This window comes from Bubalus kerabau, chromosome 8, assembly GCF_029407905.1.
Source record: "Bubalus kerabau isolate K-KA32 ecotype Philippines breed swamp buffalo chromosome 8, PCC_UOA_SB_1v2, whole genome shotgun sequence".
Taxonomy (NCBI): domain Eukaryota; kingdom Metazoa; phylum Chordata; class Mammalia; order Artiodactyla; family Bovidae; genus Bubalus; species Bubalus kerabau.
Window position 1 is genome coordinate 67,854,907 of NC_073631.1, and position 27,687 is coordinate 67,882,593.

General features: G+C 38.5%; 1 protein-coding gene across 9 annotated transcripts in view; it reads left to right on the top strand.

Moving 5' to 3' along the window:
- Nucleotides 1-27,687, top strand: part of PDE1C (phosphodiesterase 1C) — a 566,144-nt gene that overhangs the window by 446,101 nt on the left and 92,356 nt on the right. For all 9 annotated transcript variants that reach the window (XM_055590470.1, XM_055590471.1, XM_055590468.1 and 6 more), the window contains 6 exons: nucleotides 3,202-3,318; nucleotides 6,679-6,819; nucleotides 17,136-17,236; nucleotides 20,176-20,304; nucleotides 26,887-26,988; nucleotides 27,525-27,645. In XM_055590470.1, the coding sequence (XP_055446445.1) occupies nucleotides 3,202-3,318; nucleotides 6,679-6,819; nucleotides 17,136-17,236; nucleotides 20,176-20,304; nucleotides 26,887-26,988; nucleotides 27,525-27,645 (711 nt within the window). The remainder of the gene's footprint in view (nucleotides 1-3,201; nucleotides 3,319-6,678; nucleotides 6,820-17,135; nucleotides 17,237-20,175; nucleotides 20,305-26,886; nucleotides 26,989-27,524; nucleotides 27,646-27,687) is intronic.

The following is a 27,687-nucleotide window of genomic DNA, read 5'->3' on the forward strand; positions in this document are numbered from 1 at the left end:
TAAAGTGGGAGGAAATGAGGAGGTTCAGGCTTCCTTCATGTTAGACTAATAGGAAATTCACGGGACTAGTGCTTGGGCCAAATTTGCTAAGAAGAGAAGACTGGTTTAAGGCAGTTAAATTAGGTGCTTGTTAACCTGTGGCGGATTCATTTTGATATTTGGCAAAACTAATACAGTTATGTAAAGTTTAAAAATAAAATAAAATTAAAAAAAAAATGCATATTCCAGGCCACAAGCCAGGATTCTTCAGAATCCTCCACCAAAGAATCAACGTTTTTTTCTGAGCACCCCAGGTGGTTCTAAAGAACACTGAAATTTGAGAATATGAGCTAAAGTCTCCCAAAAATGAGGGGCTAGAGAGACTATCCATCTCAGTTTGTGTTTACACATCCTTCTGTTTCTCTAAGGTCTAATATTCAGAATAAATCTGGACTTTTTACTATGACTATCTCTTCATTTCCAGTGATAGCTTTTTTTCTTCTTTTATTCATTTAAGTGAAGAGGATTAAAAATAGTCAGCTGTGACCAAATGTTTCCCTACCTACTGAGCTGTCAGTGGGCTTTTCTTTAGGACTAAGAGCTAGACAATGGCTGTCATGACAGCGCAGTTTTGGTAGCCAAGGTGAACCTTAGGGCTTCCTTGACAGTTCAGTTGGTGAAGAATCTGCCTGCAATGCAGGAGACCCCTGTTCGGTTGCTAGGTTGTGAAGATTTGCTGGAGAAGGGATAGGCTACCCACTCCAGTATTCTTGGGCTTCCCTTGTGGCTCAACTGGTAAAGAATCCACCTGCATTGCAGGAGACCTGGGTTTGATCCCTGGTTGGGAAGATCCCCTGGAGAAGAGAAAGACTACCCACTCCAGTATTCTGGCCTGGAGAAGTCCATGGACTGTATAGTTCATGGAGTCACAAAGAGTCGGACACAACTGAGCGACTTTCACTTTAAAGGTGAACCTTGGGTCTTGGATTAATCTTAAATGGCTCCGTTGTCTGTGGCCTAGGCACTCTTGGGGTATTTAGGGCCTAAGGCTTGGGTCACAGCACATATTCATTGAGTTTACAATGTCATCTGTCAGTAATGCTATCACTGGGGCATCAGTGGAGTTATTGCCTGGTATTGGCATTAGACACTTCATTTCATCTCTCTGGGGTGGCCATCTATGAAACTGGAAAAAGTGATACCCATTTTTAGGGTTATAAGGGTTTGCAAATGTGTATCAACAGTTCCTACTGTGCCTGGCACAGAAAATGTTTAGCACTTGTGGCTATTTCTTTACTTTTTATAATGAAGGATAAATTATTGAAGGCTAAGGTGAGGTTTACTACTAAATGTGAATTGAAACAATCTATTTGAAACCTTTCTGGAAATGTTTGGTTTTCCCTATATACAGTTGGTTTTCCCTGTGCCCTGGTGTCCATGAGAGAGACCCTTCATGATCTCAGGGTGATCTTCATGACTGGGATCTTTGGAGAGGAACAGGATTGGGATGGATAGATGATGTTGGAATGCAGTGAAGGCTGATGTGGGAGTCACTGGGTCCAGCAGTTTCTGAAAGCCAAGGTCTCTTCCAGGAGACCATCTGACACCTAGCTTAGATTCAGTGTGATCTCATATGCATCCTTATTGTCATGCTCATGGCAGTACACTTTCCTTAACCACTGAAATAAAACTCTTGATATGCTGAGAAACCAAATGACTATTGCTTTAATTATTTCTTAAACATGCCTTTGTTTATAACATCCACAAGTAGCTATTTATAAGTCAAAGACATATTTGACAGTGTTTACATATATTTTGAAGTCACTATTTTATGGACAAATAAAACTCTGAACTTTAAGAGTAGAGTGTGAGGAGTGTGTTCAGCTTAGCTCTTAGTTTTATATTTTCCAGTAAAGTGACTTACAGATTTGAGGACTCGGTCCTCAGATCAGTGACTCCAGAAGTGATAACATTTTTCCATCCCTTGAAATGAAGGCTTTGTCCTTGATTTCAGCTTAGCAGATTAGATTCTTGAGGTGACACATTGTTTTGCATTCTATATCATGCATGTTTCTGAACACTTTTAAGTGGGTTAACATTCTCCACAGTGGACTAAGAGGTAGTCAGTAAATGGTATCACAGGGCTGGTTAGGGGTAGGAAAGTTATTGTGAAGTCAGTTAAAATTTTGGAATTCAGCAGAAGTAGTGGAAGGTTCAGAGAAGGCAATGGCACCCCACTCCAGTACTGTTGCCTGGAAAATCCCATGGACGGAGGAGCCTGGTAGGCTGCAGTCCATGGGGTCTCAGAGTCAGACACGACTGAGCGACTTCCCTTTCACTTTTCACTTTCATGCACTGGAGAAGGAAATGGCAACCCACTCCATTGTTCTTGCCTGGAGAATCCCAGGGATGGGGGAGCCTGGTGGGCTGCCATCTGTGGGGTCGCACAGAGTCAGACACAACTAAAGTGACTTAGCAGCAGCAGCAGCAGCAGTGGAAGGTTAATGGAAAGAGCCTGAGTTTAAACTTCAGTTGAATGTGTGTTTGTGTCTTTGCCCCACATGTATTCCTAACACTTGCCTTCTATGAATCTTAGGGAAATTAGCTAACTTCTCAGTTTTCTCATTTGTGAGATATGACTGATAATACCTACCACTAGACTTGTCTTTGGAGAAGGCAATGGCACCCCACTCCAGTACTCTTGCCTGGAAAATCCCATGGACGGAGGAGCCTGGTAGGCTGCAGTCCATGGGGTCTCGAAGAGTCGGATACGACTGAGCGACCTCACTTTCACTTTTCACTTTCATGCATTGGAGAAGGAAATGGCAACCCACTCCAGCGTTCTTGCCTGGAGAATCCCAGAGATGGGGGTGCCTCGTGGGCTGCTGTCCCTGGGGTCGCACAGAGTCGGACACGACTGAAGCGACTTAGCAGCAGCAGCAGACTTGTCTTCAGGATGAGTTATGTATTTATCATTGATCATAATGCCTAGGTAGGTACCCAGTAAATTATAGCTCTTGTTATTACTAATAAGGCTATTTCATATTTTATCAGCAAATGCTATGTAGGATTGCCATATTGGAAAAAGTTTGATAGGGGAAACAGTATTAGAGTCTTAGATTGTGATTTACCAAGTTAGGGCTACAGGCTAACCCCAAAGTAGGGAGACAAATGTAAGTGGCTACCAACTAATGAATTCTTTCTTTCTGCCCTGACCTGTAGGATGTGGACAAGTGGTCCTTTGATGTCTTTTCCCTCAATGAAGCCAGTGGGGACCATGCACTGAAATTCATTTTCTATGAGTTACTCACTCGCTATGATCTGATCAGCCGTTTCAAGGTCAGTGTCTAATTAAAACAAAACAAAACAACTGCACATATTTGTCCGGCCTGCAGGACTTTTGGGCTAAGACCAAGAGAATCCTTCTAATGTAGACTGAAAGCCGCTCCGGGGTGACATGTCCAGAAAGCCACTGCCACAGACTCCACACTGAGGGGAACTTTCATTATTCCCTTGCCTGGTGAGCTCATCAACAAGGGAGAGACTGGAGCCACCTATTTAGATCCCAGTCTTCCTAGAAGTACAGCTGGAAGTCTGAACCAGACCTACCTGCCTGCTCTGCCTACAGCTCTCCTTTCAGCCAGACTCTGTGTACTAATGACCACCACCGGCAAGGAGACAGGAATGGAGATAGAGTGTGCATTTATTGTCTCCATGAACTTCTCTTTCAGCCACTTGGCTCAAATTCACACAAATACTCTCACTTATCATCTATGATAGATCATTGATATCTCCCAGCCATTTATGTTTTAAATTAATTCTTCAACTTTAAGAGCATGAGCCAATTCCAGTGTTCTACCTCCTCAGCCTTCTAATTCCACAGATTCTAGAGGTGGGGTCCTATTCTCTAGGGAACCCGAGCTTTATCTGCTGGCATCTGCCGTATCATGCCCCTCACATTTCTCTCATCAATGAATGAGTCTCCGGAAGCAGGTCTTTTTCTGTATAAAGTATCAATTTGTCTGGGCAGCATGATTCTTTATCACTTTCCTAAGGACTGCACATTTGGGAGCGTATTTCTTACATAGTCATTAGCACTTTATGACAATGGTCTTTAATTTCTTTTGCATCAGAAGCCTGTTTGACACTCAAAGGCTAATACCATGTCTGGTAGACCAGACACTAGAATGAGATTCAGGAGATCACCTGGATCCTGATGTCAGTTCTGACCCAGTAGCTATGTGACCTTGAGTAATGACCTTTACCTTTCTGTGATGATCCCATCTAGGAAAAGACATTGCTTTCCTAAAAGGGATAGAACTCACTATGCCAGTCCAATGATTTCAATAAGAGCAATAACTATGAATCTTATGCTTTCTTACAACAAAATTTCCAGTGGTGTATTACAAAATACCTGGTCAAACATCAGGTCTACCCAAAGTTATACGGTCCCAACCTAACTCTAGTTCTCAAGAACTGGCATCATTCACACTTACCTCTGTGTAAGGAACATTTTGAAGCAAGACTTAGTTACATCATAGACAGGTTTTTAAGGATTTCAGAAGAATTCTAGGGCACCAGCAGAGGTGGTGAGCAGGAGGACTAGCCATGTTACAACCTTCAGATGGACGCTAGGCAGCTTGGCAAGGGCTGGATGGACAACCTGCTAGAGGGGAGTATAGAGCTCTCATGCTCCACTCATGCCCACCAGGAATCCTGGATTTGCTTTTAAAGTCCCTTATATTAAGAAGAAAGAGTAAATGGCCACTTTTTCAAGTTTCCTCTCTCTCCTCCTGAAACTCATTTCATTCTCTTCTTGTTTAGGAGCTACTGGTCATGATCAAAGAGGAGGAGGGTGATGATGGGTTAGGAGTCGGGACCAATCCCATTTTATTGGCCCCTGTCCTGGAATGAGGTTTTCATCCTGTCAGCTTAATGTCTTGGGTTTTATTTTGTCAGGCATACATGCTGGAAGATGAAAAAAAAAAAACCAAAACAAAACAGTATTCAGATAGCTTGAGGAAGAGGATGGAGGGGGAAAGTCATATTTCTCTTGATCATTACTGTGGTTCATTTAATAAGATCAAAAGGCAGATCTTTCACTGACTGAGCCAATGGAGAATGGTACATGAACTGGTCTCATTGGACACGCCCATCATCAAACTGATGCATAATTACAGGCTTTTAAGGCTTATGTTTTTAAAAATGAAAGATTATAGATTGGAAAAGAATAAAAACAAATCTGAATGAAATAGAATAGTAATTTCAGAGTCTTGGAGACTTGACAAAGATATTGTTTTTCAAAAATTTTGTTTTATCTATTTTGGGGCATTTTGTTTGTTTCTGTTATTTATTAAAATAAATTCGAAAGAAGCCTGTTTAAAGATCCAGTGGATGCTCAAGACCTCAAAAGAAGCTCCAGTACACATGCACACACCTTTATCTAGCATTTCAGTGGCCCATAGCTTGCCAATGAGCAGCTCAAAGAATCTAAGTTCATTGGATCTTCAATTTAAAAAGATAATGAATTAATCTCTCACATCTGAAAGGCTATATTTAAATTTTTTAAACCCACAGATAGTAAATATGGAGCAATGTTCCCAAGGAAGAACATAATATGGATTCTCATGAAGCACTTATTTTTTTCTTATGAATGTGATTTCTAGTCTCCTGGAACACATACTTTATCTTTCCCCCAATCTTACAATTGATAATCTACCCTAAAGCAAGGAATTGATCCAGAAAACTAATACAATGAATGTTTTCCAAGACCCCTTATTTTGTATAGGCATTTTGCAGTTGTTCACTTTCTGCCAAATAGAAAAAGAAGGTATGTATATTACCCATATTTGAGAGCTGAGAAAGCAGCTAGGATAACTGGAAATATTTTTCCAGATTGCAAGGCACCAGTAAGTTGGGCTTCCCAGGTGGCGCAACTGGTAAAGAATCTGCCTGCCAGTGCAGGAGATGCTAGAGACAAGGGTTCAATCCCTGGGTTGGAAAGATCCCCTGGAGTAGGAAATGGCAATCCACTCCAGTGTTCTGGCTTGGAGAATTCCATGGACAGAAGAGATTGATGAACTACAGTCCATGGGGTTGCAAATAGTCGGATGCAACTGAGCGACTGAGCATAATAATAAGTTGCCAAGTAATAAACACAAGAACACAACTTGTTTCTGTTATAGAACAGATTATCATTTGTAGTTTGTTTTTTTTTCTCAACTGTCCAGTGAACCCATCATTCCTTCTAAAGGGTGCAGTTTTCAGAAGTCTTGCATTTGTTTTACAATCATTTTATAACTTAAATCTTTGTGTACTTTATGTTTTCCCACAAGTAAATAAGATGCTGCATGGTATTTGTTCATTTATTTCTTAACAAACAAAGACTTGAACCTTTGCCTGAGATTTAAGTGAACACCTGCCTTTTTGCCCTCAATGTCCTTAAGATGATCCTGTCATTACCCTGGGCCTCTGAACTGGAGAACAAAGAACAATTTGCAGGGCAGACCAGGGACTTCCTGTTAGATTTTCAAATTATCCAATACTCTGTTCAGTGATTTTCATTAGCTTTGAAAAATTCTTGTGTCCTTGTGTGCTCTCTTAATGCTTTCAGAAAGAGGTAGCTAGAATACCTTAGACTTTTTTGGTCTCTCAAAGCTACTAAATCACTAGCCAATTAACCTTGCCACTCTCTTTCAGATCCCCATTTCTGCACTTGTCTCATTTGTGGAGGCCCTGGAAGTGGGATACAGCAAGCACAAAAATCCTTACCATAATTTGATGCACGCTGCTGACGTCACACAGACTGTGCATTACCTTCTCTATAAGACGGGAGTAGCAGTAAGTACAGATAGGAACTCAGATTACACAAAGATGTGATGGTGAATTTTGTTTTTAATTGGAGGCTGTTTCTATTCTGATGAGGTTGAGCCCACAAGAAATGTATTGTTTTACGGACTTCCTATTCCCCAATAATTATCTAACCCAATCATGGAGAGTGTTGGAATTCCTTATTGCCTGTGACTTTTTCTTCATCCTGGACTTGATGAAAAAAAAAATCTGGTAGTAACTTGTATCCTTACTAGGCTATGGCCAAATTAAATATAATTTCTATAACTAAATATGCATTTCCAGATATAGAGAGTGGTACTATTAATCTCTTGCTGTGTTCAATCACATTGATATCCATGCATGCTGAAATTGAATTGAATATACTCGGGAATCATATTGTACACAATTTGCTTTTGGTTTAAACCAATAGATCTTTTTTTACAAGGGCTGTGGTTATTCCCATCTTGTTTATTATGTGCATTTGATTTTTTTGAACCTAAAGGTCAAGCTTCACCTCTAACCGTTTGGAAATTTCTTGCTTTGATCCAACATTTTAGCTCTTTAAATACTTTTGAATCTCTGATCTATAACTCATTGTTTTAACAAAGCTACTCAATTTTGTCATGTACTTCTTGCCCTCTTTGCCTTAATATAAACTATTCATTTTAAAGATACTGCTGTTAGTGACAGTTAGATCTCTGTAGTAAATCTTTATGCCTTTTTACTTTGAAATCTTCTTCACAATTGACATTGGGATAGACATTTAAGGGGTGTGGTTATTAATTAACCCATAAACCCAGTACACATTTGTTATCTTTTCTGCTAGGTCATGTTGAGAGGCTTGGTCTAATATCTCATATTAAATATGGAATACAGTGGGAGGAGTGTGGGCTCTGGAGCTAGATATAGTTGGGTATAAATCCTTGCATAATTGCTTATTAGGTTTGTGACCTATGATAAATTGCTTGAATCTCTGAGTCAAGATTTCCTCATTTCTAAAATTGTGAAAAATATTCTGTCTTGTGGAAGTACTGTGACAGTTAGGAATAAAGTATCAAAAGTATGAATGCTCTCTCTGCCTCATAAAGAAAGCTCAACAGTTAGGAATTGTTCTTATTTAAACTCTGTAAGATTGCCCTTAACCTCTCAGCAGTTTTCATGTTTTTATTATAAAGTCAATTATAAAAACAGTATTTAAAAAGGTGTTTTAAAAATTTTAGAAACTCTACATAGGAACCTTGTATAATATGATAAAGGGTTTTTGCCCAAAATTTAGAGCAGATATCAGTTTATGGTGGTTCCATGAAATCAAGGAGCAAAACAGGAATCCAACATTAATATTGCTAGTGAGCACTTTTCTGGAGATTCTCAATCAGTGTAATATGGTATCTGCAAAAATTGAAGAAGCTTTCTATGAAAATAATTTGATGATCTGTCAAAAAAAACCCCCAAACCCTATAAATTATTAGATCAAGTAAAAGGCCTCAGTAAGATATGGATAAAGTAACTGTCTTATACACTGTTTCCCAACATACATTCCCAACAGTTTTTAAAAAACCTACAAATTACCCATGAAGAACTTCAAAATTAATGAAAAGGAAACTGAAATTAAAGGGCACGAAAATAATGTTTAAATAAGTGAAGAAATATACCATGTTTTTAATTGAAAGCCTCAATATGAAACAGATGTTAATTTTTCTCAAACTCATCTTTGTAAATTCAGAGCAATACCAGTAAAAATTCTGAAAGGATTTAGCATACAAAATAAGAAGCTGAGTCTAAAATTTATGTAAAATAGATATTTAAGAATTGTAGAAAAAACACTTTTGAAAAAGACAGTGTGTGTGATGGGGTAGTTCTTACTCTATTAGATGTTAAAATATCTGCTAAAGCTATAGTAAAGCAATGTATACAGTGTGCAAAAGTAGACAAATATATCCATGGAATTGATTGAAGTTTTAAAAACTGAACCCAAATATCGATTGAGCACTTACTATGTGCCACGTACTTTATAAGAGGATGAGGGTGCATTGTAGCTCTTAGAGAACTTGCATTCTGGTAAGAACTTACAGGTAAAAGACCAATGAAAAAGTAAAGAAGAAAATATTGCTAGTATTCTGCAGAGGATTAGAACAGGGGACCCACACAGGGTAAATTAAGTTATATTAGATAGGAAAGGCATCTTTCCAGAAGTAATATTTAATCTGAGACCGTTGTGATTTTAGGCTTGAGTCATGCTAAGAGCTGAAGGAAGGTATGCCAGTGGAATTAGTGCAGGATTAGTCAACTTCCTCATGACTGGAGGGAGTCAATTGTACGCACTTCCAGTTATAAAATAAAAAATCATGAGAATGTAACGTACAGACCAAGTTGGCTTTGTAGGCTTGGCTAATGGGTCTCAGTGTTATTCTAAGTGCAGTGTGAGCCAGTTAAAGCATTTTGCCATGGGAGTGTGATGATCTGGTAAAGGCTAGACAAGGATTACTGTGAAGAATGGGTCTTGAGGCATCATGTTGGAAGAGTAGTGCAGAAGTCTCCTGGAAAGATGATGGTAGTTTGGATGAGAAAGGACCTTCCTGGGGTATAGAGACCAAATGTCCTGTTGCTGAGGTAGACTTGAAAGAATTGGATGGTATAATAGGATTTCAGATACTAAGGAAGGGAATCAAGAGGACAGATTAGATTTTTGGTTGGATAAACCAGGTTGATGAGAGAAGCTTTCAGGGAAGGGGAGTCAAAAGTTTTGATTCAGACATGTTGAATTTAAGATCTTTATGAGATATCATTTTGGAAATGTTAAGCAGGAAGAAAACCAAATTGGTCTAGAGTTCTGGGGAGGAGTCTGGGATGGACAAGGAGATTAGGCTTTCAGGGACATATCAATATTATTTAAGGACATGAAATCAGATGACATGGTCTAAAGAAAGGGTGTGAATAGAGAAACAGAGGCACTGTGAAGTGAGTCCTGGAGCAGTCTAAAGTTTAAAATGGAGCTCATTACTTCACCATTTTAGTTTGGATAGTTTCCTTTATAGGATATCATTTGATTAACCACTCAATTAACATTCAGAGTAGCTTGAGATTTTTTTGAGAAACTCGGCCTTGGAGATTTTATACAGCCCTTGTTCCTCCAGATCATTTACAACTATAATGTAAATTTCAAAAATGGTGTGTGCAAAAACAATAAAATGAGGAATTTTTTGGCTCTAAAAAATTCCTCTAAAAGAATTAGAGCCAACAATAGTAACTGAAAAAGAGTAGCCAGTATCATTGGGACAAAACCCAAGACAGCGTGAGGTTATGGAAGCCAAGGAAAGAAAGAGCTCCAAAGGAGAGCTGTGACTTGCGTGCAACATGCCGAAAGGTTGAGTGGGATGAGGACAGAGAAGCGACCACTGCCTTTGGCAACATTGGGAGTCATTGGTGCCCTTGTCATGATCAGTCCCTGTGGTTTGCTGGGGATGGAACATGGATTGACATATGATAAGGACAGACCTGCAGGTGAGAAAGTGAGGACCCATCTATAGAAAACACTAGTAGAGGGAAGAATTACTTGGTTCTGAAAATGTTTGGGGGACGGTTCATTTGGGGGGAAAAAAAAAGCAATGGTTTTTATCCTACTTGAAATCATTCACCAAATATCAGACAAATGAATTAAAGATGTGAGCATAAATTTTTTATTATATTAGAAGAAAATATGAAGTTATGTTTATAACCTTGAAAAAGAAAATCCTTTCTTAAGCCTCAAAACATGAGTTATATAACAAAATATTGATTATTTTGAGTACATGAAAATGAAAACCTGTAGGATAAAAAAAAAAATCACCGTAATTAAGTCAGTACTTGAGGAAAATATGTAGAGATCAAGGATTAAGATCCAGATTATATAAATCAACAAGAAAGTGGTCCAAACCCCGTGGGCAAATAGGAGGAAACACACTGACTGAGTTACTATTGTCCTATCGCCCAAGTCTCTGTCATGAGCTGAATTTTGTCCCCTTTCCCTAATCTCCAGTGCCTCGGAACATGACTCTGTTTGGAGATAGGGCACTTACAGAGGTAATTTAGGTAGATAAAGGGCATATGGGTTGGCTCTAAACCAGTGTGACTGATGTCCTTATAAGAAAAGATTAAGACACAGACATGCAGATGCCCGAGGAAAGAACACGTGAGGACATGGGGAAGGGGGTCCTCTGCAAGGTGGAAAAGAGCTGTCACCACAAACCAACCCTCCTAAACCTTCATCTTGGACTACTAGCCTCCATAATTCTGAGAAAATAAATTTCTGTTATTTAAACTGCCTGGTTGGTGACGCTTTTGTATATCAGCTGTAGCAAACTAATACAGTGGCAGAGCCAGGATTTGGTCTCAGTCTGACTTCTAACATTTAAATACTTCACGTATTTAAATGTTAATATTTAGCCATGCTTCTGCAATGCTGGTGGCGAAAAAAAAAAAGCCCTGACATTCTTATACCTCACTATGCTCGTGTGGTGAGGATTAAAACGGATATGAAAATATACTTTGAAATCATCTGTTTGACATATACATAGTTAGCACCTACTGCATTCAGTGTACTATGGAGACATAAAGGTGAATCATAGGCAGTCTTTTTAGCCATCTGGAAAAACTCCCAAGCACTTATGCTAATGTAAGTTATCATTAACATAGATTAACGTAGATGTTATTTCATAGCAGCCAATGATCATGACATACTGCATACTATTCTTGAATGAGCTCATTTGCCATTGCATTTTCATTATCAATTCAGGCCATATTCAGAATAATTCTTAAATATAGAAACTACTTCCCGCCCACTCTCTCTTAGAAACGCAGCTCAAAACAAACTTCTTTCATTGCAAGCTTACAAAAACAGTAGGAAGCATTCTGATGAATGGAGAGCATATTGTGACTCTAACCTTTCATTACAAACCAAGTGGGAGAAAATGGTTGAAATCATTTCAGTTTTATAAACTATAAGACACATAGGGAATGAAAATATCCCATTGATAAAGTGATGTCTGGGCTTCAGCATCCACCGTGTTACTCATTGTAATCTGTTTCTATTACTCATTATTGCTTAGCCTAGATGCCTAGTGAGGCTTGAATCTTTTCATCATGATTTTGCTCACATCTAAGAGAAAATCCTTGAGCAGAATTAGACTGAAGACTTGTTGATTGAATAGATATGAATCAGACTCTGAGTTCCAGTCTGCTTTTGAGTTAGATCACAAGATTTCAAACTGCAAGCCTATCCTTTGTCCCATTGATTGCTTTTATTAGGCAAGGTGCGATTAATTTTTCTTTTGCTTTTTTTTTTTTTAAGAAAAGAGAAATGTGTATCTTGTTTTTTGGATTATAAATGGCATTATCATATTTATAAGGGACACACTAAGGACATGTAAACAGCATCCTGGTTAAAGAGTGCTAAGTAATTTTATTAGGGTTTATGGTCAGTATAATTTTGGGCCCCATGACCTCTGCCCTCTGATGTCACATTTTTTTAATACATTATATTAAATAGCAAAAGGGGTTCTGCAGATACAGAAGGGTGCTAATCAGAGGACCTTAAAATAGGGAGTTGATCCTGGATTTTCCAGTTGGGCCCAGTGTAATCACATGAGTCCTTAAAACTCATGAAGTGTGTCAGGGGACTTCCCTGATGGACCATTGGTTAAGACTTCCCTTTCCAGGTCAGGGGGTGTGGGTTTGATCCCTGGTCAGGGAGCTAAGATTTCAGATGCCTCATGGCCGAAAAAACCCCAAAAGGAAACAGAAGCAGTATTGTGGTAAATTCAATAAAGACTTTAAAAATAGTCCACATAAAAAAAAAAAAATTTAAAAAAAGAAATGTGGCAGAAGGAAGGTGAGCAGGACTCCATCAGCTGTTGCTGACTTGAAGATGGAGGTGCCAAGTGGAAAGCATGGAAAGGAAATAAATTCTGCCAATGCCCTGAAGGCACCTGGAAATGTGTTTTCCACAGAGCTTCCAGAAAGGAACATAGCCTGCCAACGCCTTGGTTCAGCCCTGTGAGATCTTCACCAGAAAATCCAGCCGCAAGATGATGGCTTCTGACCTACCAAACCCATAGGAGTGTGTGCCTTCCATGGGTGGTAATCAGTTAAGGGAACAATAGAAAACCAGTAGGAGATGGAAACAGACTACTAAAGAAACTCTGTCGTTCACCTGTTGAAGTTACAACTTGCTAATAATGTCTCTTCTGGCGATGACAAATTATCCATGTCTTTTCCTTCAGGTTTTCACAGCCCGCTACTTGTTCCCCACTCCAAGCCCACATACAAGCATGGCTTGCTCTCCTGAGTCATACACAACATAATTCAAAGTCCACCTTTACCTGTTGGCAAGGCATCCCTGTCATCGAATTAGTCGGGACACTCATATTTTGTAGACAGGGAAATTCTGGAAAGGTCTATTACTCACACCTTGTCACAGTTTGATAAATCTGGAATACAATTCTCGTGGGAATTAAATTTCTGACTTCTTATGGTTTGTCATAAACCTTTGGGATTGACAGTATTGAATTTGGAAAAAGCAAGGAAATCTGAGCTATATTGAAATATGAAACTATATTGAAATATGAGTATTTCCCACAAAATAGCTTTTCCCACTCTCTGTTTCCAATAATGCTACCCTCTAATGCCACCCACCATTTTTTTAACCACTCAGGCTAGGAATGTCAGGATCTTTTTTTTTTTTTTTAATTTAAATTTATTTGTTTATTTTAATTGGCAAATAATTGCTTCACAATATTGTGATGGTTTTTTGCCATACATCAATATGAATTTGCATAGGTATACATGTGTCCCCTCCATCGTAAACCCCCCTTCCCACTTCCCTCCCAACCCTGTCCCTCCAGGATCATCTTTAATGCAACCTCCTTTGGATTGCAACCTCTTCGTGGCCACCTGCATTCAGTGAGCTGATCAGCTGTAAGGATTCTAGTTCCATACCATCTGTTCATCCTATAAGGACTTTTCAGTCCAAAAGTAGAGGTCTTACTTCTTTCCTTTGTGCGCTCTGCTTTCCTATCTCTTTCTCAATAGCATGCTGAACATATTGTCTTTTGCATGTAAACTTCACTGCCTAATAAACCTGATTTGTATTCTTCATCCTGGCTTTTAATGCCTGTCATCACAGGGCCCTAATCAACCCTCACTCCTGCTCCACTGGGCTTCTCTCACAGCTCAGTTGGTAAAGAAGCTGCCTGCAATGCAGGAGACCCTGGTTCAGTTCCTGGGTCAGAAAGATCTGCTGGAGAAGGGATAGGCTACCCACTCCAGTATTCTTGGGCTTCCCTTGTGGCTCAGCTGGTAAAGAATCCGCCTGCAATGCAAGAGATCCTGATTCGATCCCTGGATCAGGAAGATCCCCTGGAAAGGGGAAAGGTTATCCACTCCAGTATTCTGGCCTGGAGAATTCCATGGACTGTATAGTCCATGGGGTCGCAAAGAGTCAGACAGGACTAAGTGACCTTCACTTTCACTTTCACTTTCCTGCTCCACTGAAGGGAATCATTTCCTTACTTACAATGAATCAGCTTTTGCCACTGGTACTTGTTCATTTGTTCATTCTGAAAATGCCTGATTCCATCCTTGCTCAGTCCAGGCTTCATTATGTTTTTAATTGTTTGTTGTATGTTCATTTAATAGTTGGTTGGTTTTGATTTATTAGAAGTAAGTTATACTTAAGATATAATTTTGTCAGTATATTTGGATAAGGAGGGGAGTTACACTGATATTTGTGAGAACTGTGATTGTGTAGTTATTTAGACACCTTCTGCTGGTTGAACTGAGGCTCTGTGATTCAGCTGGTACACTGTCTCCCATTCATAATCTTATCTTAAAATGTTAAATTATTAACTCGACATGAGCTTGGAGAAAGAGATATGTTGGTGGGGGGGAGATAGGTGGAGGAAGTTGGGATAAATAAGTAGGGACAGGGTGTTAGGGAGGAAAAGAAAGACATTGCCAAAATAAGAAAAATATATGTGAATGAAAAATATCAAGAATATTTATAATATAAATTCATAACTATGCAATTTTATGAAAAACTGAGTAAACATATGAACAGTGACCCAAAGGAATAGTGACTTAAAGATTATAAAGTAAGAACTCTGGAGTGTGTGGCTTGTCTCAGGACTAGCTGTGGGACCTTGGGTGAGTTACTGGACCTCTCCTAGCCTCAGTTTTCTCATCTATGAAGTGGGGATGAAAAGAGTACCTACCTATATGGAGTTGTGTGTATTGCATGAGTTTCTTTGTGTAAACAGGTGAACACAAAGGGAAGCTCCCTTAAGTGTTAACCCTGAGGAGATGTCCTTGCTGCTTTCAGGATAGTTTTACTGTTTTCTTGTCACTGTCAAGATTTTATTTGCCAATCTTTTTTTCATTTAATTTTGTTGATTTTTCATCTTATTCTCTTTTCTCCTTGCGTCTTTTTGTTCATGGTGCGTTAGTTTGGTTTTTTGAGATGTATTATCAAGAATGCCAAAATGTTTCCTGACATTTCATGCTGGATTCTGCTACAAGTCATTTTTTAAAATACAGTTTTTTTCCTGAGTTTTTTTCTGTGCTCATTCTTTCCCTAACTATGAAGTCTTTTCTTCATAGGTTATATGTAGTTTGTTTGTTTTTCCCTTGTGCATGCTGATGTTTGAGGATACCTGTCCCCATCCACATCACCAAAATTGGTAGTTCAGTATAGTTATTATCTTCAAAGAAGACAATGATTTCAGTAGTTAGGTAAAGACCAAAATTAGTAATTAATTGGAAAAAAGTTAGAGTGAGAATTATTAGAAATTAACCTGTTTGCTTTTAAATCATTTTTGTTAACAAATCAAATAAATATGTTGTATTCACTGATATCTAATAGAGAACCCAGGTTGCCTTTGTTTTTAAACTAAATTTCATTTACATTATTTACTTATTTAAAAAATTTTTGACCTCACTGTGGGGCATAGGGGTCCTAGTTCCCCAACCAGGGATCAAACACATGTCCCTGCAATGGAAGTGTGCAGTCTTAACCACTGGACCACCAGGGAAGTCCCCGGCTGCTTTCTGAATTCTTCCAATTTAGGTACTCATATTTGCAATACCTTAACCCTGTCTCTGTCTAAGACTTCTAGTTTTATTTCTTCAAAGGAATGGGAACTTAAAGATTTCATGAAGAAAACTGAGTGCAGAATCTCCCTAAATTTTTATAATTTTTTCCTACTGTTTCCCAGTGATCACACCTATTAAGACACCAGTTCTTTTAGTGACTGTGCAAAGCATTGAACTTCTATGGACATAACCTTTTGTGTTTATATTTTATTGGTTTAGGTCATATTTTATTATATAATTATAAAAATAAGTACAATTTGTCAAAATTGCATTTGAGATAAATCACACTGAAGCTTGTAATCATTAACTCAACTAGTACAAAAGTAAGCAGTGATACCAAAGGGTGAGCTGACAGTACAAATGTTCCATCCTATGGGCATCAGGCAGTGTGGTTTACAGAAAGGAGGGGAGGCACCAGTGAATCCAGAGTCTCTGAAATAGAAGTCAGTCGAGGGAGCTTCAAACAGAGCAGTGGTTCTCAAACTTCAGCATGCATCATAATTATCTGTATGGCTTAGTATAACACAGATCGATGGGCTGCAACCCAGAGTTTCTGATCCCAGTGGAACTGGGGTGAGGGCTTGCATTTCTAACAATCTTCCAGGTGATACTAACTCTACTGTTACAGGGAACACACTTTGAAGACCACTGAACTACAGCCAATTTTGGTAACATGGATGGGGACAGGTTTCTTCAAACATAGATCGGTGGACTGCAACCCAGAGACCAAACGTTATTTGGCAGAAGACCAAATGTTGTCTTTCCACTGTATCTACTATCCATCTTCTAGTGGATAAGCACTAGGTTATCTGTTACTCTTAGCTTTGGTATTGTGTTGAAACTTAAAATTGGTTTTCTGTGTCTACTCAGGAACTTTATTTGAAATTTGGTAAAGGATGGAATGAGAACTGTTAAAGTCTCACATTCATTATTTTTTGCTTCTTTGAGAAAAAAAACACAAACCTACTAGTTAGCTCTCTCAACCATGCTAGGTAGGCTGTTTTCAAATCACACATTCCCCAGTCTCCTTACTGAAGAAAAAAAAAAAACAAAAACATTTCTGTCTGTCAGAAATGCGTGTTTGGCAACAGCTTGCCAGCTGCAGGGTGGATAGGCAGCAATGTGGGTGTGTTGTCAGCAAGCTGAAGACTTTGTCTGAGAAGCAGGCAGATTATGTGATTGCTCTGTAATCTCCTTTTCAGAACTGGCTGACGGAGCTGGAGATCTTTGCTATAATCTTCTCAGCTGCCATCCATGACTACGAGCACACCGGAACCACCAACAATTTCCACATTCAGACCCGGTGAGGATGTTGAAATGTTTGGAAAAGAGGCAAGAGGGGTCAGGGATAGAGTGTGGAAGTCAGAGAGGAGCAGCCACCTTTCTTTTGCATGGTGGCTCTATTTTGAGTTTCTGGAAAAAAAAAAAAAGAACTTATATAACAGATCAGCTGGGTCAGCTTCAATCAAAACCTAAGAATTAAAGAAACCATTTGCTCCTGATTCTCCTATGTTATTCACATTAAATATGGATATACTTCTCTTAGTCACTACAATCATGTCCAAATCTTTGCAACCCCATGAACTGTAGCTCTCCAGGCTCCTCTGTCCATGGAATTCTCCAGGCAAGAATACTGGAGTGGGTTGACATTCTCTTCTTCAGGGATCTTTCCAACCCAGGGATCGAACCCACGTCTCTTGCGTCTCCTGCATTGCAAGCAGATTCTTGAGCCACTTCCTGAGTGGGGGAGGGAAGGAAGGAAGGCAAGCACTTCCCTGAGCCACCAGGGAAGATCTATTCTCTAGTCTAATGCTAGCTATTTTTGTATGTATGGGCTATGCATATTCTTTGTTGTTGTTCAGTCCCTAAGTCATGTCCAACTCTTTGTGACCCCATGGACTGCAGCACATCAGGCTTCCCTATCCTCCACTATCTCCCAGAGTTTGCTCAAGTTCATGTCCATTGAGTTGGTGATGCCATCTAACCATGCGTATGGTACCCATTTCTAATAGGAGGTGAAACAATTTATATTAAAGGTGCAGATACCATGTAGGCTAAATCAGGGAGGACAGGCAAGGATTGAAGTAATTCTCTTGACATTAGCAATAGCAGAGCCATCTTACCCTCTGACCTCAGGGATTCTGCTGATGCTTTTCTCATCCTCCCTGATTTCATCTCTGCCCTCTTCAGGGGGTATGTCACTCCCTGACACACGGCTTTGGGAGCTAGGTGGTCTCATGTAGGCCACTTTACACCCTCTGTAAGGAGCTTCACAGGTAGACACAGACCTCTGTGGGGCATATTAAATATAGGTCCGGGGCATATTAAATATAGGTTCCCTCAGAACCTCTTCACTGTAACAGACATCACAAATCGATTTTGGTAATTTTTTTCTTACCAAACTGCAGATTTGTCTTTAGTATTCCTCTCAGCACAGAATTCCAGGCAAGCAGTATAGTCAATTGTCATTTTCATTTAGGGTAAAACCTTATCTGCCTTCTCCTGGTCTAAGAACTTAACCTCTCTTACGACAATGATGTAGAACTGGAGAGACTCTTGACAGTAGGATTAATTGGATCTTGACATAGAAATCAAAAGAAAGTAGAACTGGAAAAAGGCGGTGAGACACAGAGAAAGAATATTGTGGAGAGGGTTGAGTTTAACACTAAAATACTTGCTGATTTCACTTGAAAAAGGCAGGTGCACATTCCAGATATATTTGTGTTTGTTAAGTCATTCTACATGTGTTTAATGAAGCCAGCACTTAATTATGGGGCACACAAAAGAAGACAATATCATCCAATCTCTGTTCCGAAGGGCATTTCAATAGAATGGAAGTGGACAAAAGGTCTTCAGCCACATGCTTCATTTTCTGCTTTCTGCCTCCTCATAGAGTGTCTTGGCTGCTGTGGAGCAGCTTTCTGTAGCTTTGTTGCAAGATCTTTGAATACAGGGATTCCACAGAGCATCTCTGTTTAATAGGTATCTGCCAGTGGAGCCTTGACAGAGATGGCGGTGAATAGCACCTGCTGAAGGAAGAGAGGTGGGTGGAACATTTGTACCTGGATCTTGGCTGGAAAGCAATGTCAAAACTAGTCACAACTCAGAGGAAAATGGCTTAATTACAGTAGTTAGAAAATAACTTAATGTCACAAAATACACGTCAATTGGTGCCTTACTTACTCAATGGATATAAGATTAGATCTTCCAACTCCTTGGGATTTGCTTGTTTTGTGTTATCTCCACTGGAGTGGGAAAATTCCAGAGGGTTCAGTTGAGCTTGGTTTGGAATGAAATTTAAACTCTCATCTTCTTTAACTGAGTTTTATCCATAGCATCTCTGCCTCTGAGATCCTTGTTTAGGAAACTAAATATGTGACCAGGTTCTTTGCTCTTCGATGGGCAGACTGTTGAGCCTAACACTTTCAAGGTATTCTACATACATTCCAAAGTTTGGAATGTGAACGATACTTGGAAGTTATCTTGAGGGGAAATGGCTGAAGTGTCAGAATACATTGCCTTTATTCAAACCCTGAAAGCCACTGTGGAGCTCTGCAAACTCTCAGTTGATATATCTGGGGCTCAGCTTCCTTCATGAGAAATGAACAAGCTCTAATAATCTAAAGTTTCATTAAATTAAATGTATTAAAATAGTATACCTCCCTATGTTGGTGTCATTCAACTGTTTGAGGAAGCGACTAACAATTGTCATATAACCCTTATATTTTTTATTCTCAACTTCCCATGTATGACTTTCACATGGCAAAATTTTAAGATCAAGCTACTAACAAAAGAACTTGCAAACTGTACCTGCCAGGTGGTATGTGTTCAGAGAATTACAACTAAAACAAATAAACACATTCTCTCATTGAATAAAATAAAAATAATCATTTCAGAAAATATAAGGAAGTTTGACATGACCTTCATTAAAAAAAAAAAAACACCTTTGCTACCACTACAGGTAATTGAGATCTTATTATAGAATAACTTTTAGAGAGTTCTCAAGTTAGATATCACATGTGAAATAATATCCATATATTGACATTTCAATTCAATACCATACAAACATCAATTGATAAATTGTAGTGTTGGTGTTAGCTTTTTGATTGATATAAATGACATGGGGCAAAGTTAATTGCTAAAATAGGTTAAAAAGATGGTGTATTTCTATCTTTAGGAGAGTTACCTGAAAAATCTCAGCTGTTCAACATCCAAAATTATTTTTCTTGGCTTTCTGTTCAGGTCTGACCCAGCGATTCTGTACAATGATAGGTCTGTTTTAGAAAATCACCATTTAAGTGCAGCCTATCGCCTTCTGCAGGAGGATGAGGAAATGAATATTTTGATCAACCTCTCGAAGGATGACTGGAGGTAAGGATGAGCCACAGGAGAGTTTTGGAAGCCAGGTAAGGAATGGTAAGAAGAGATGAAGTGTGCTTGTTTTGAAGAAAATAATACTCTGAAGTTTTTCTTGCTGTTTATTTCTCTTTTTTTTTTTCTTGACACAAATATTCAAATATATTGTAGGCACTTTGGACATATTTGCTATTGGTTACCTTAAGAAACTAGTATTTTGATCTTAAATGAATTTTTTCATTTAACATATTTTTGTCTTTTTATTTTTGATTGGACTTCTTAAAAAAATCTTTCAAAATTTGCTAAGGAAATTGACACTTTAAAATAATCATGGGTACTTAATTCTGTCACCTTTGAATTCTGTCAAATCTCTACTTGGGTAGACCTGAGTTTGAATACACAATCATTTATTAGTTATATGTCATTTAGGAAGCTACTCAACCCCATTACACCTTTTAAAAATTTAATTTATAAAAAATTTATAATAACATTTACCTTATAATTTGGTTAGGGTAATAATAAATGCTAAAATCCATCTAAAATGCTTAATTCACTTTGTGATACATATAGCAAGCCTGTGGATCATTGTAGCTGTTAATGTTGGGTCAAGATGTTTCAAAACTTGTAGGAAAAGTCATTTAAATGCTTAAAAGCTTCTGAATCTACTGTGGTGCAAATAATACTTGTATTTTAATTAAACAATTTGTTGTTTATTGAATATCTCTGGGTCGTTATACAAGGATTCAGAGAAATAAGCCATTCTGAACAACAAATCAGAAACTGATTTTCAGGAAGAGTTGGCTATTAGTTTCCATGCCGCTCTAGTTCATTAAAACCTAAAGGAGTATTTGTCTTGGATTTTATTGGAAAATGGTAGATTTAAGAAGCATCTAAAAATGCAGAGCATTTCAGTGAATCAATGCAAAGCTTTCAGAAAAAGGAGCCCTCTATCCAATTTAAATGTTTGTAAAAGTTAATGAAAAATTTTAATATGGCAGAGAACAGCTTTACACATATTCAGGTGTGTCCTGGTTTTGAAGGATTTGTGCTTGTTTAGATCCTGTATGTTCCTGATCTCAGGACAGTCTAATGAAGCGCTCCAGTGCTTACATGATTACCTCTTTTTTTTTCTTTCTTTCTTTCTTCCCACCCTCCCTTCCTTTCTTCCTTACTTTTCTTATCCCAAGGGAGGGAAACAGGGAGGCAAAGTTGGGTAGGTGCATTCTAGAACTCCATGAATCCTAAAGAAAGTTCAGCAAGGCTATCAGGAAGTTCTTGAGCCACAGTCAGCCATCAGAGGAGTTCCATGTCTCCCAGGAAGAGATACCCTCAGTCACCTGATGCAGCCCAGGGAAACATGACCTTGGGCAAAAACGGCAATAGTTTTCAGAATGTAGTAGCTGAGTGAGGCCCATGGCCAATTAAAGTCCTGTAGTTGGAAGTCTGTGTGGTATATTCTCATGGCCACTATCCCATGGAGATTAAAATATTATACTAAATGGCTGCGTAATATCCCATCTGTGGAAGTGCCATAATTAGTTTTGAATGTGTGAGTATGGGTACATTTGTGTGTTTGGGTTATTATGAAGAATCCTACAATGAATATCTCTTTAATGTATTTTTATGTGTAGAATTAACGGATCACAGAATGTTTGATGTTTTTAAGTTCTTGTTGAACTTTGTCAAATTGCTTTCAGGTAATGTGCTGATACTGCTGGCCGGTGGGATTTGTGGGCATATGGGAGTTATGGCTGGATGGGCATAATTGCCTCTTAACCTATTTTCAAAGTACAGATACGCCACTTCTATTGTCTACAGTTATGTTAAGGATTTTCTATTTCTACTTAACTATATGTTTGTCAGAATTTAGTTATGTTATTTGTGCTTCCACTTTGCTATGATCATGAGCCTCATTCATAGTTTAGTGTACTGCTATGTTAGGGAGGCTGGTTTTGGCAATATCTAAACCCAGAATCATTGCAACACACCGGAACATATCAATTCACACTGGAATACACTAACATCCACCAATGAAAATATCCTAATTATTTATCATTAGCCTTGTAAAGTAATACTCAAAATTCTCCAAGCCAGGCTTTAGCAATATGTGAACCGTGAACTTCCAGATGTTCAAGCTGGTTTTAGAAAAGGCAGAGGAACCAGAGATCAAATTGCCAACATCCGCTGGATCATCAAAAAAGCAAGAGAGTTCCAGAAAAACATCTATTTCTGCTTTATTGACTATGTCAAAGCCTTTTACTGTGTAGATTAAAACAAACTGTGGAAAATTCTTAAAGAGATGGGAATACCAGACCACCTGACCTGCCTCTTGAGAAATCTGTATGCAGGTCAAGAAGCAACAGTTAGAACTGGACATTTCCAACAGCCTGGTTCCAAATAGGAAAAGGAGTACGTCAAAGCTGTATATTGTCACCGTGCTTATTTAACTTATATGCAGAGTACATCATGAGAAACGCTGGGCTGGATGAAGCACTAGCTGGAATCAAGATTTCCAGGAGAAATGTCAATAACCTCAGATATGCAGATGACACCACCCTTATGGCAGAAAGTGAAGAAGAACCAAAGGGCCTCTTGATGAAAGTGAAAGAGGAGAGTGAAAAAGTTGGCTTAAAGCTCAACATTCAGAAAACTAAGATCATGGCATCCAGTCCTATCACTTCATGGCAAATAGATGGGCGAACAGTGGAAACAGTGTCAGACTTTATTTTGGGGGGCTCCAAAATCACTGCAGATGGTGACTGCAGCCATGAAATTAAAAGACACTTGCTCCTTGGAAGAAAAGTTGTGACCAACCTAGACAGCATATTAAAAATCAGAGACATTACTTTGCCCACAAAGTTCTGTCTAGTCAGGGCTATAGTTTTTCCAGTAGTCATGTATGGATGTGAGAGTTGGACTATAAAGAAAGCTGAGCACCAAAGAATTGATGCTTTAGAACTGTGGTGTTGGAGAAGACTCTTGAGAGTCCCTTGGACTGCAAGGAGATCCAACCAGTCCACACTAAAGGAGATCAGTCCTCAGTGTTCATTGGAAGGACTGATGTTGAAGCTGAAACCCTAATACTTTGGCCACCTGATGTGAAGAGTTGACTCATTTGAAAAGACCCTGATGCTGAAAGATTGAAGGCGGGAGGAGAAGGGGACGACAGAGGATGAGATGGTTGGATGGTATCACCAAATCAATGGAGATGAGTTTGGGTAAACTCTGGGAGTTGGTGATGGACAGGGAGGCCTGGTATGCTGTAGTCCATGGGGTCACAAAGAGTTGGACACGACTGAGCAACTGAACTGAACTGAACTGCATTCTTATTGGTTGGTATTTGTGAAGTACTAGTTGAGAATACTTTGAATCCTACCTCTGATCAAAATAAGTTGTAAAATTGAATGGTGTGGCAAGACATAAGTAAATTTAGTATATAAAAAGTTAAACTAGTTACTTGAAAAATATAATTTAATAAAATCTGTTTATGTGCTAGCCTTATATATTTTTGTTGTTTTTTAAATCAGAACAATCTTTATTATCTCAAAAAGAGTGAAATATAGTTGAATTAGGTCATGGAGCATCTCAGATATAGGAATTTCTGGTTCAGTGGAAATGTCTTTACAATTATAACCCATAGTGCCATACTTTTTTGCTACTCCTGTTTTGAGGGATTCTGTAAGTTAAGAAAAGATTGTAGTTGCTAACTTCTTAAGTTACATAGATTTAGTGTTCATTTAAGGACATGTTTGAAAATATTATTTTATCATATTTTATTAATATTGAGATACATTGCTTCAAGACAATAGTATTATCCCATAAATAAAGTATTAACTTCTTTTTTAGGGCTCTCAGTAAAGCCCATTAACCCAAAGATGACATATGTTTAGTATTTTACATCTTTCTAGGAAAGCAATTTAATATCTGGTAGATTCTATTTGGATACAAAAGTGCAATGGACTTTTTAAGGACTTTATAAGTAAATATATTACCATGTATTTACTGCATTTCAAAGTGGAAAAACATGAAATCCCACACTGGGAATGCCAGTTCAGCTGCTCATAAAGCAATTCTGCAAATAACTATTAACTATAGACAGAAGCAAAATCAAATTACCAACTTTGTTGAATCATAGTGAAAACAAAGGAATTCCAGAAAAACATCTACTTGTGTTTCATTGACTATGCTAAAGACTTTGACTATCTGGATCTCAGCAAACTGTGTAAAATTCTTCAAGATATGGTAATGCCAGATCACCTTACCTGTCTCCTGAGAAACCTATATGTGGATCAAAAAGCAACAGTTAGAACTGGACATGGAACAACTGACTGGTTCCAAATTGGGAAAGGAGTATGACAAGGCTGTATATTGTCACCCTGCTTATTTAATTTATATGCAGAGAGTACATCATGTGAAATGCTGGGCTGGATGAGTCACAAGCTGGAATCAAGATTACTGAGAGAAATATCAACAGCTTCAAATATGCAAATGATGCCACTCTAATGGTAGAAAGGAAAGAGAAACTAAAGAACCTCTTGATGAAGGTAAAAGAGGAGACTGAAAAAGCTGGCTTAAAACTCAGCATCCATAAAATGAAGATCATGGCATCTGGGCCTATCACTTCATTGCAAATAGAAGGGGAAAAAGTGTAAGCAGTGACAAATTTTATTTTCTTGGACTCCAAAATTACTGCAGATGGCGACTGTAGCCGTGAAATTAAAAGATGCTTGCTTTTTTGGAGGAAAGCTATGACAAACCTAGAGAGTGTATTAAAAAGCAGAGACATCACTTTGCTGACAAAGGTCTGTATAGTCAAAGCTATGATCTTCCCAATAGTCATGAACAGATGTGAGGATTGAACCATAAAGAAAGCTGAGTGCAGAAGAATTGATGATTTTGAATTGTGGTGCTTGAGAAGACTCTTGAGGGTCCCTTGTACAGCAAGGAGATCAGATCAGTCAATCCTAGAAGTAAGCAACCCTGAATATTCATTGGAAGGACTGATGCTGAAGCTCCAATACTTTAGCCACCTGATGGAAGAGCCAACTCATAGGAAAAGACCCTGATGCTGGGAAAGATTGAAGGCAAAAGAAGAAGGGGATGTCAGAGGATGAGATGGTTAGATAGCATCACTGATTCAGTGGGCATGAATCTGAGCAAACTGTAAGATAGTGAAGGACAGGGTAGCCTGGCATGCTACAATACATGGGGTCAGAAAGAGTTGGACATGACTTAGTGACTGAACATCAACAACAATGAACAAAATGCAGAGACACAAACACAACCTCCAATGACTTGACGGGCTCTAGAGAGTAAACAAAATTGGACAAATTTTGAAGATGTGTTACAATTTGGAGACTCTGATAGGAAGAGGTGACTGTGATGTTTTTGTCTCTGAAGGCAGTCTCAGTCAAGGCAATACTGGATGGTTAAAACTAGATTTATGCAAAACCTTCCAGTATGTTTCTGGCTAGAGGCATTCAATGGGGGAAGGAAAAGATTTTCAACAAATGGTGTTGGAGCAAATGGATGTCAATATAAAAAAAAACTTTTACCTTTACCTCACATCGTACTCAAAAATTATCTTGAAATTGATCATTGTCCTAAACATAATAAAAGATTAAAATGATAGGACTTCCAGAGGAAAAGTCCTTTCAGTAGTGAGGGATTTCTCAGAGAGGACCCCAAATGCATGAAACCTTAAATAATTATTTTAAAACATAAAACTTCTTCTCTTTGAAAGATACTGGTTTAAAAAAAAGCGACAGGAGTAGGAGAAATTACTCACAACACATTGAAATGTATTGAATTGTGCAGCCTATATGGAAGTAGTTTATTCTATGCAAATTCTACTTCAATAAAGTTCTTAGAGACAGTAAAAAGATCAGTGTTTGACAGGGGTTCAAGGCCAAGAAGGTAAGCATAGGCAAAGCATATGGGATTTTAGGGTGTGAAAACGATTCTTATACTATTGATGATAGGAACATGAGTGGATGCTTTGTCTAACCCCATAGAACTGTGCAACATGAGAATGGTCCCTCAGGCGAACCATGGCCTAGAGTGAATGCAAAGTGTAGATATTGGTCATCAATTATAACACGTGTACAGGATTAATGTAAGAGGTTAGTAATGAAGGAAACTGTAGGGGAGAAGGGGTGTATGAGAGCTCTCTGTACTATCTTCTCAATTTTTCTGTAAACCTAAAACTGCTCTAAAAATGTCTATTTAAAAAAAGTAGGATCCCTATATCCTGTGTGCACCATGGATTATCAGTTACTCTCCTAGGATTAATTTCAAATTAATTTTTTCTCAAATCTTGAGCTCAGTGCAAAAAGGAATGCTTTCCTATACTTTGTTTCATTGAAATTTTTCCTGTGAATTAATTTTCCAATGATGTGCATTCCACATATGTTCCTAATAAATGATTTCCTTCATCTTTAATCTTTATTTCTCATAAAAGTCTACCTAAAAGACTTGTTAGATTTGAAATATCACAACTAATTAACTGATTTTGATTAGAACTGGAAAAGAATAAACTAATTTTTACTTTCTATTTTTTACTTCCACTCTTTTTCCTCTGTGATGTATCTCTGAAAGGGAATTTCGGACCTTGGTAATTGAGATGGTGATGGCCACAGATATGTCCTGTCATTTTCAGCAAATCAAAGCAATGAAGACTGCTCTTCAACAGCCAGAAGCGTGAGTGAGCCTGTAACCTCATGTGTTTTTATAGGTGTTTGACCTCCTACTTGTCCATGTCACTGTACCTTTAAAGTTTATCTTTTTTAATATAACTTTATTAAATGGTCTCATAAAGTAGTGATGCTTGGAGGAGAGCACACGAGAATATTACCTATCATGGATATTTCTCATCAGGGTTAAAATAAATAATAGGGCCAGTAACAATTTGCCCTAGTGAGAATTTAAAAGACCCCTTCAATGCAGAGGCAACAAATAAAGGTCAATGAGTGACTCTTGGATTCTTGTTGTCTTTTTCGTGATGGCAGATATTCCAGAAATGGTTTTGAGTCAGTTTTTGAGGTGTCCAGTTCAATAAACATGGAGACCACGCTGATAAATGTCCCAGTTGGAGGATGATTTCCCCCCAGTTCAGCAGCAGTGGGCTTTGAGATGGGAGAATGGAAGGGATTTTTTTAAAACAGTGGTATTTAAAAAACTCTTACTGAGATTTTGTGAGTTTGGTCATTATGCGTTTGCATCCTTTGGGTTTACAGAATTGAAAAGCCAAAAGCATTATCCTTGATGTTGCACACAGCAGACATCAGCCATCCAGCAAAAGCATGGGAGCTCCACCATCGCTGGACCATGTCACTCCTGGAGGAGTTCTTCAGACAGGTACCGTGTTGCTTTGTTCCCCTGACTGGTGTCACCCGTGAA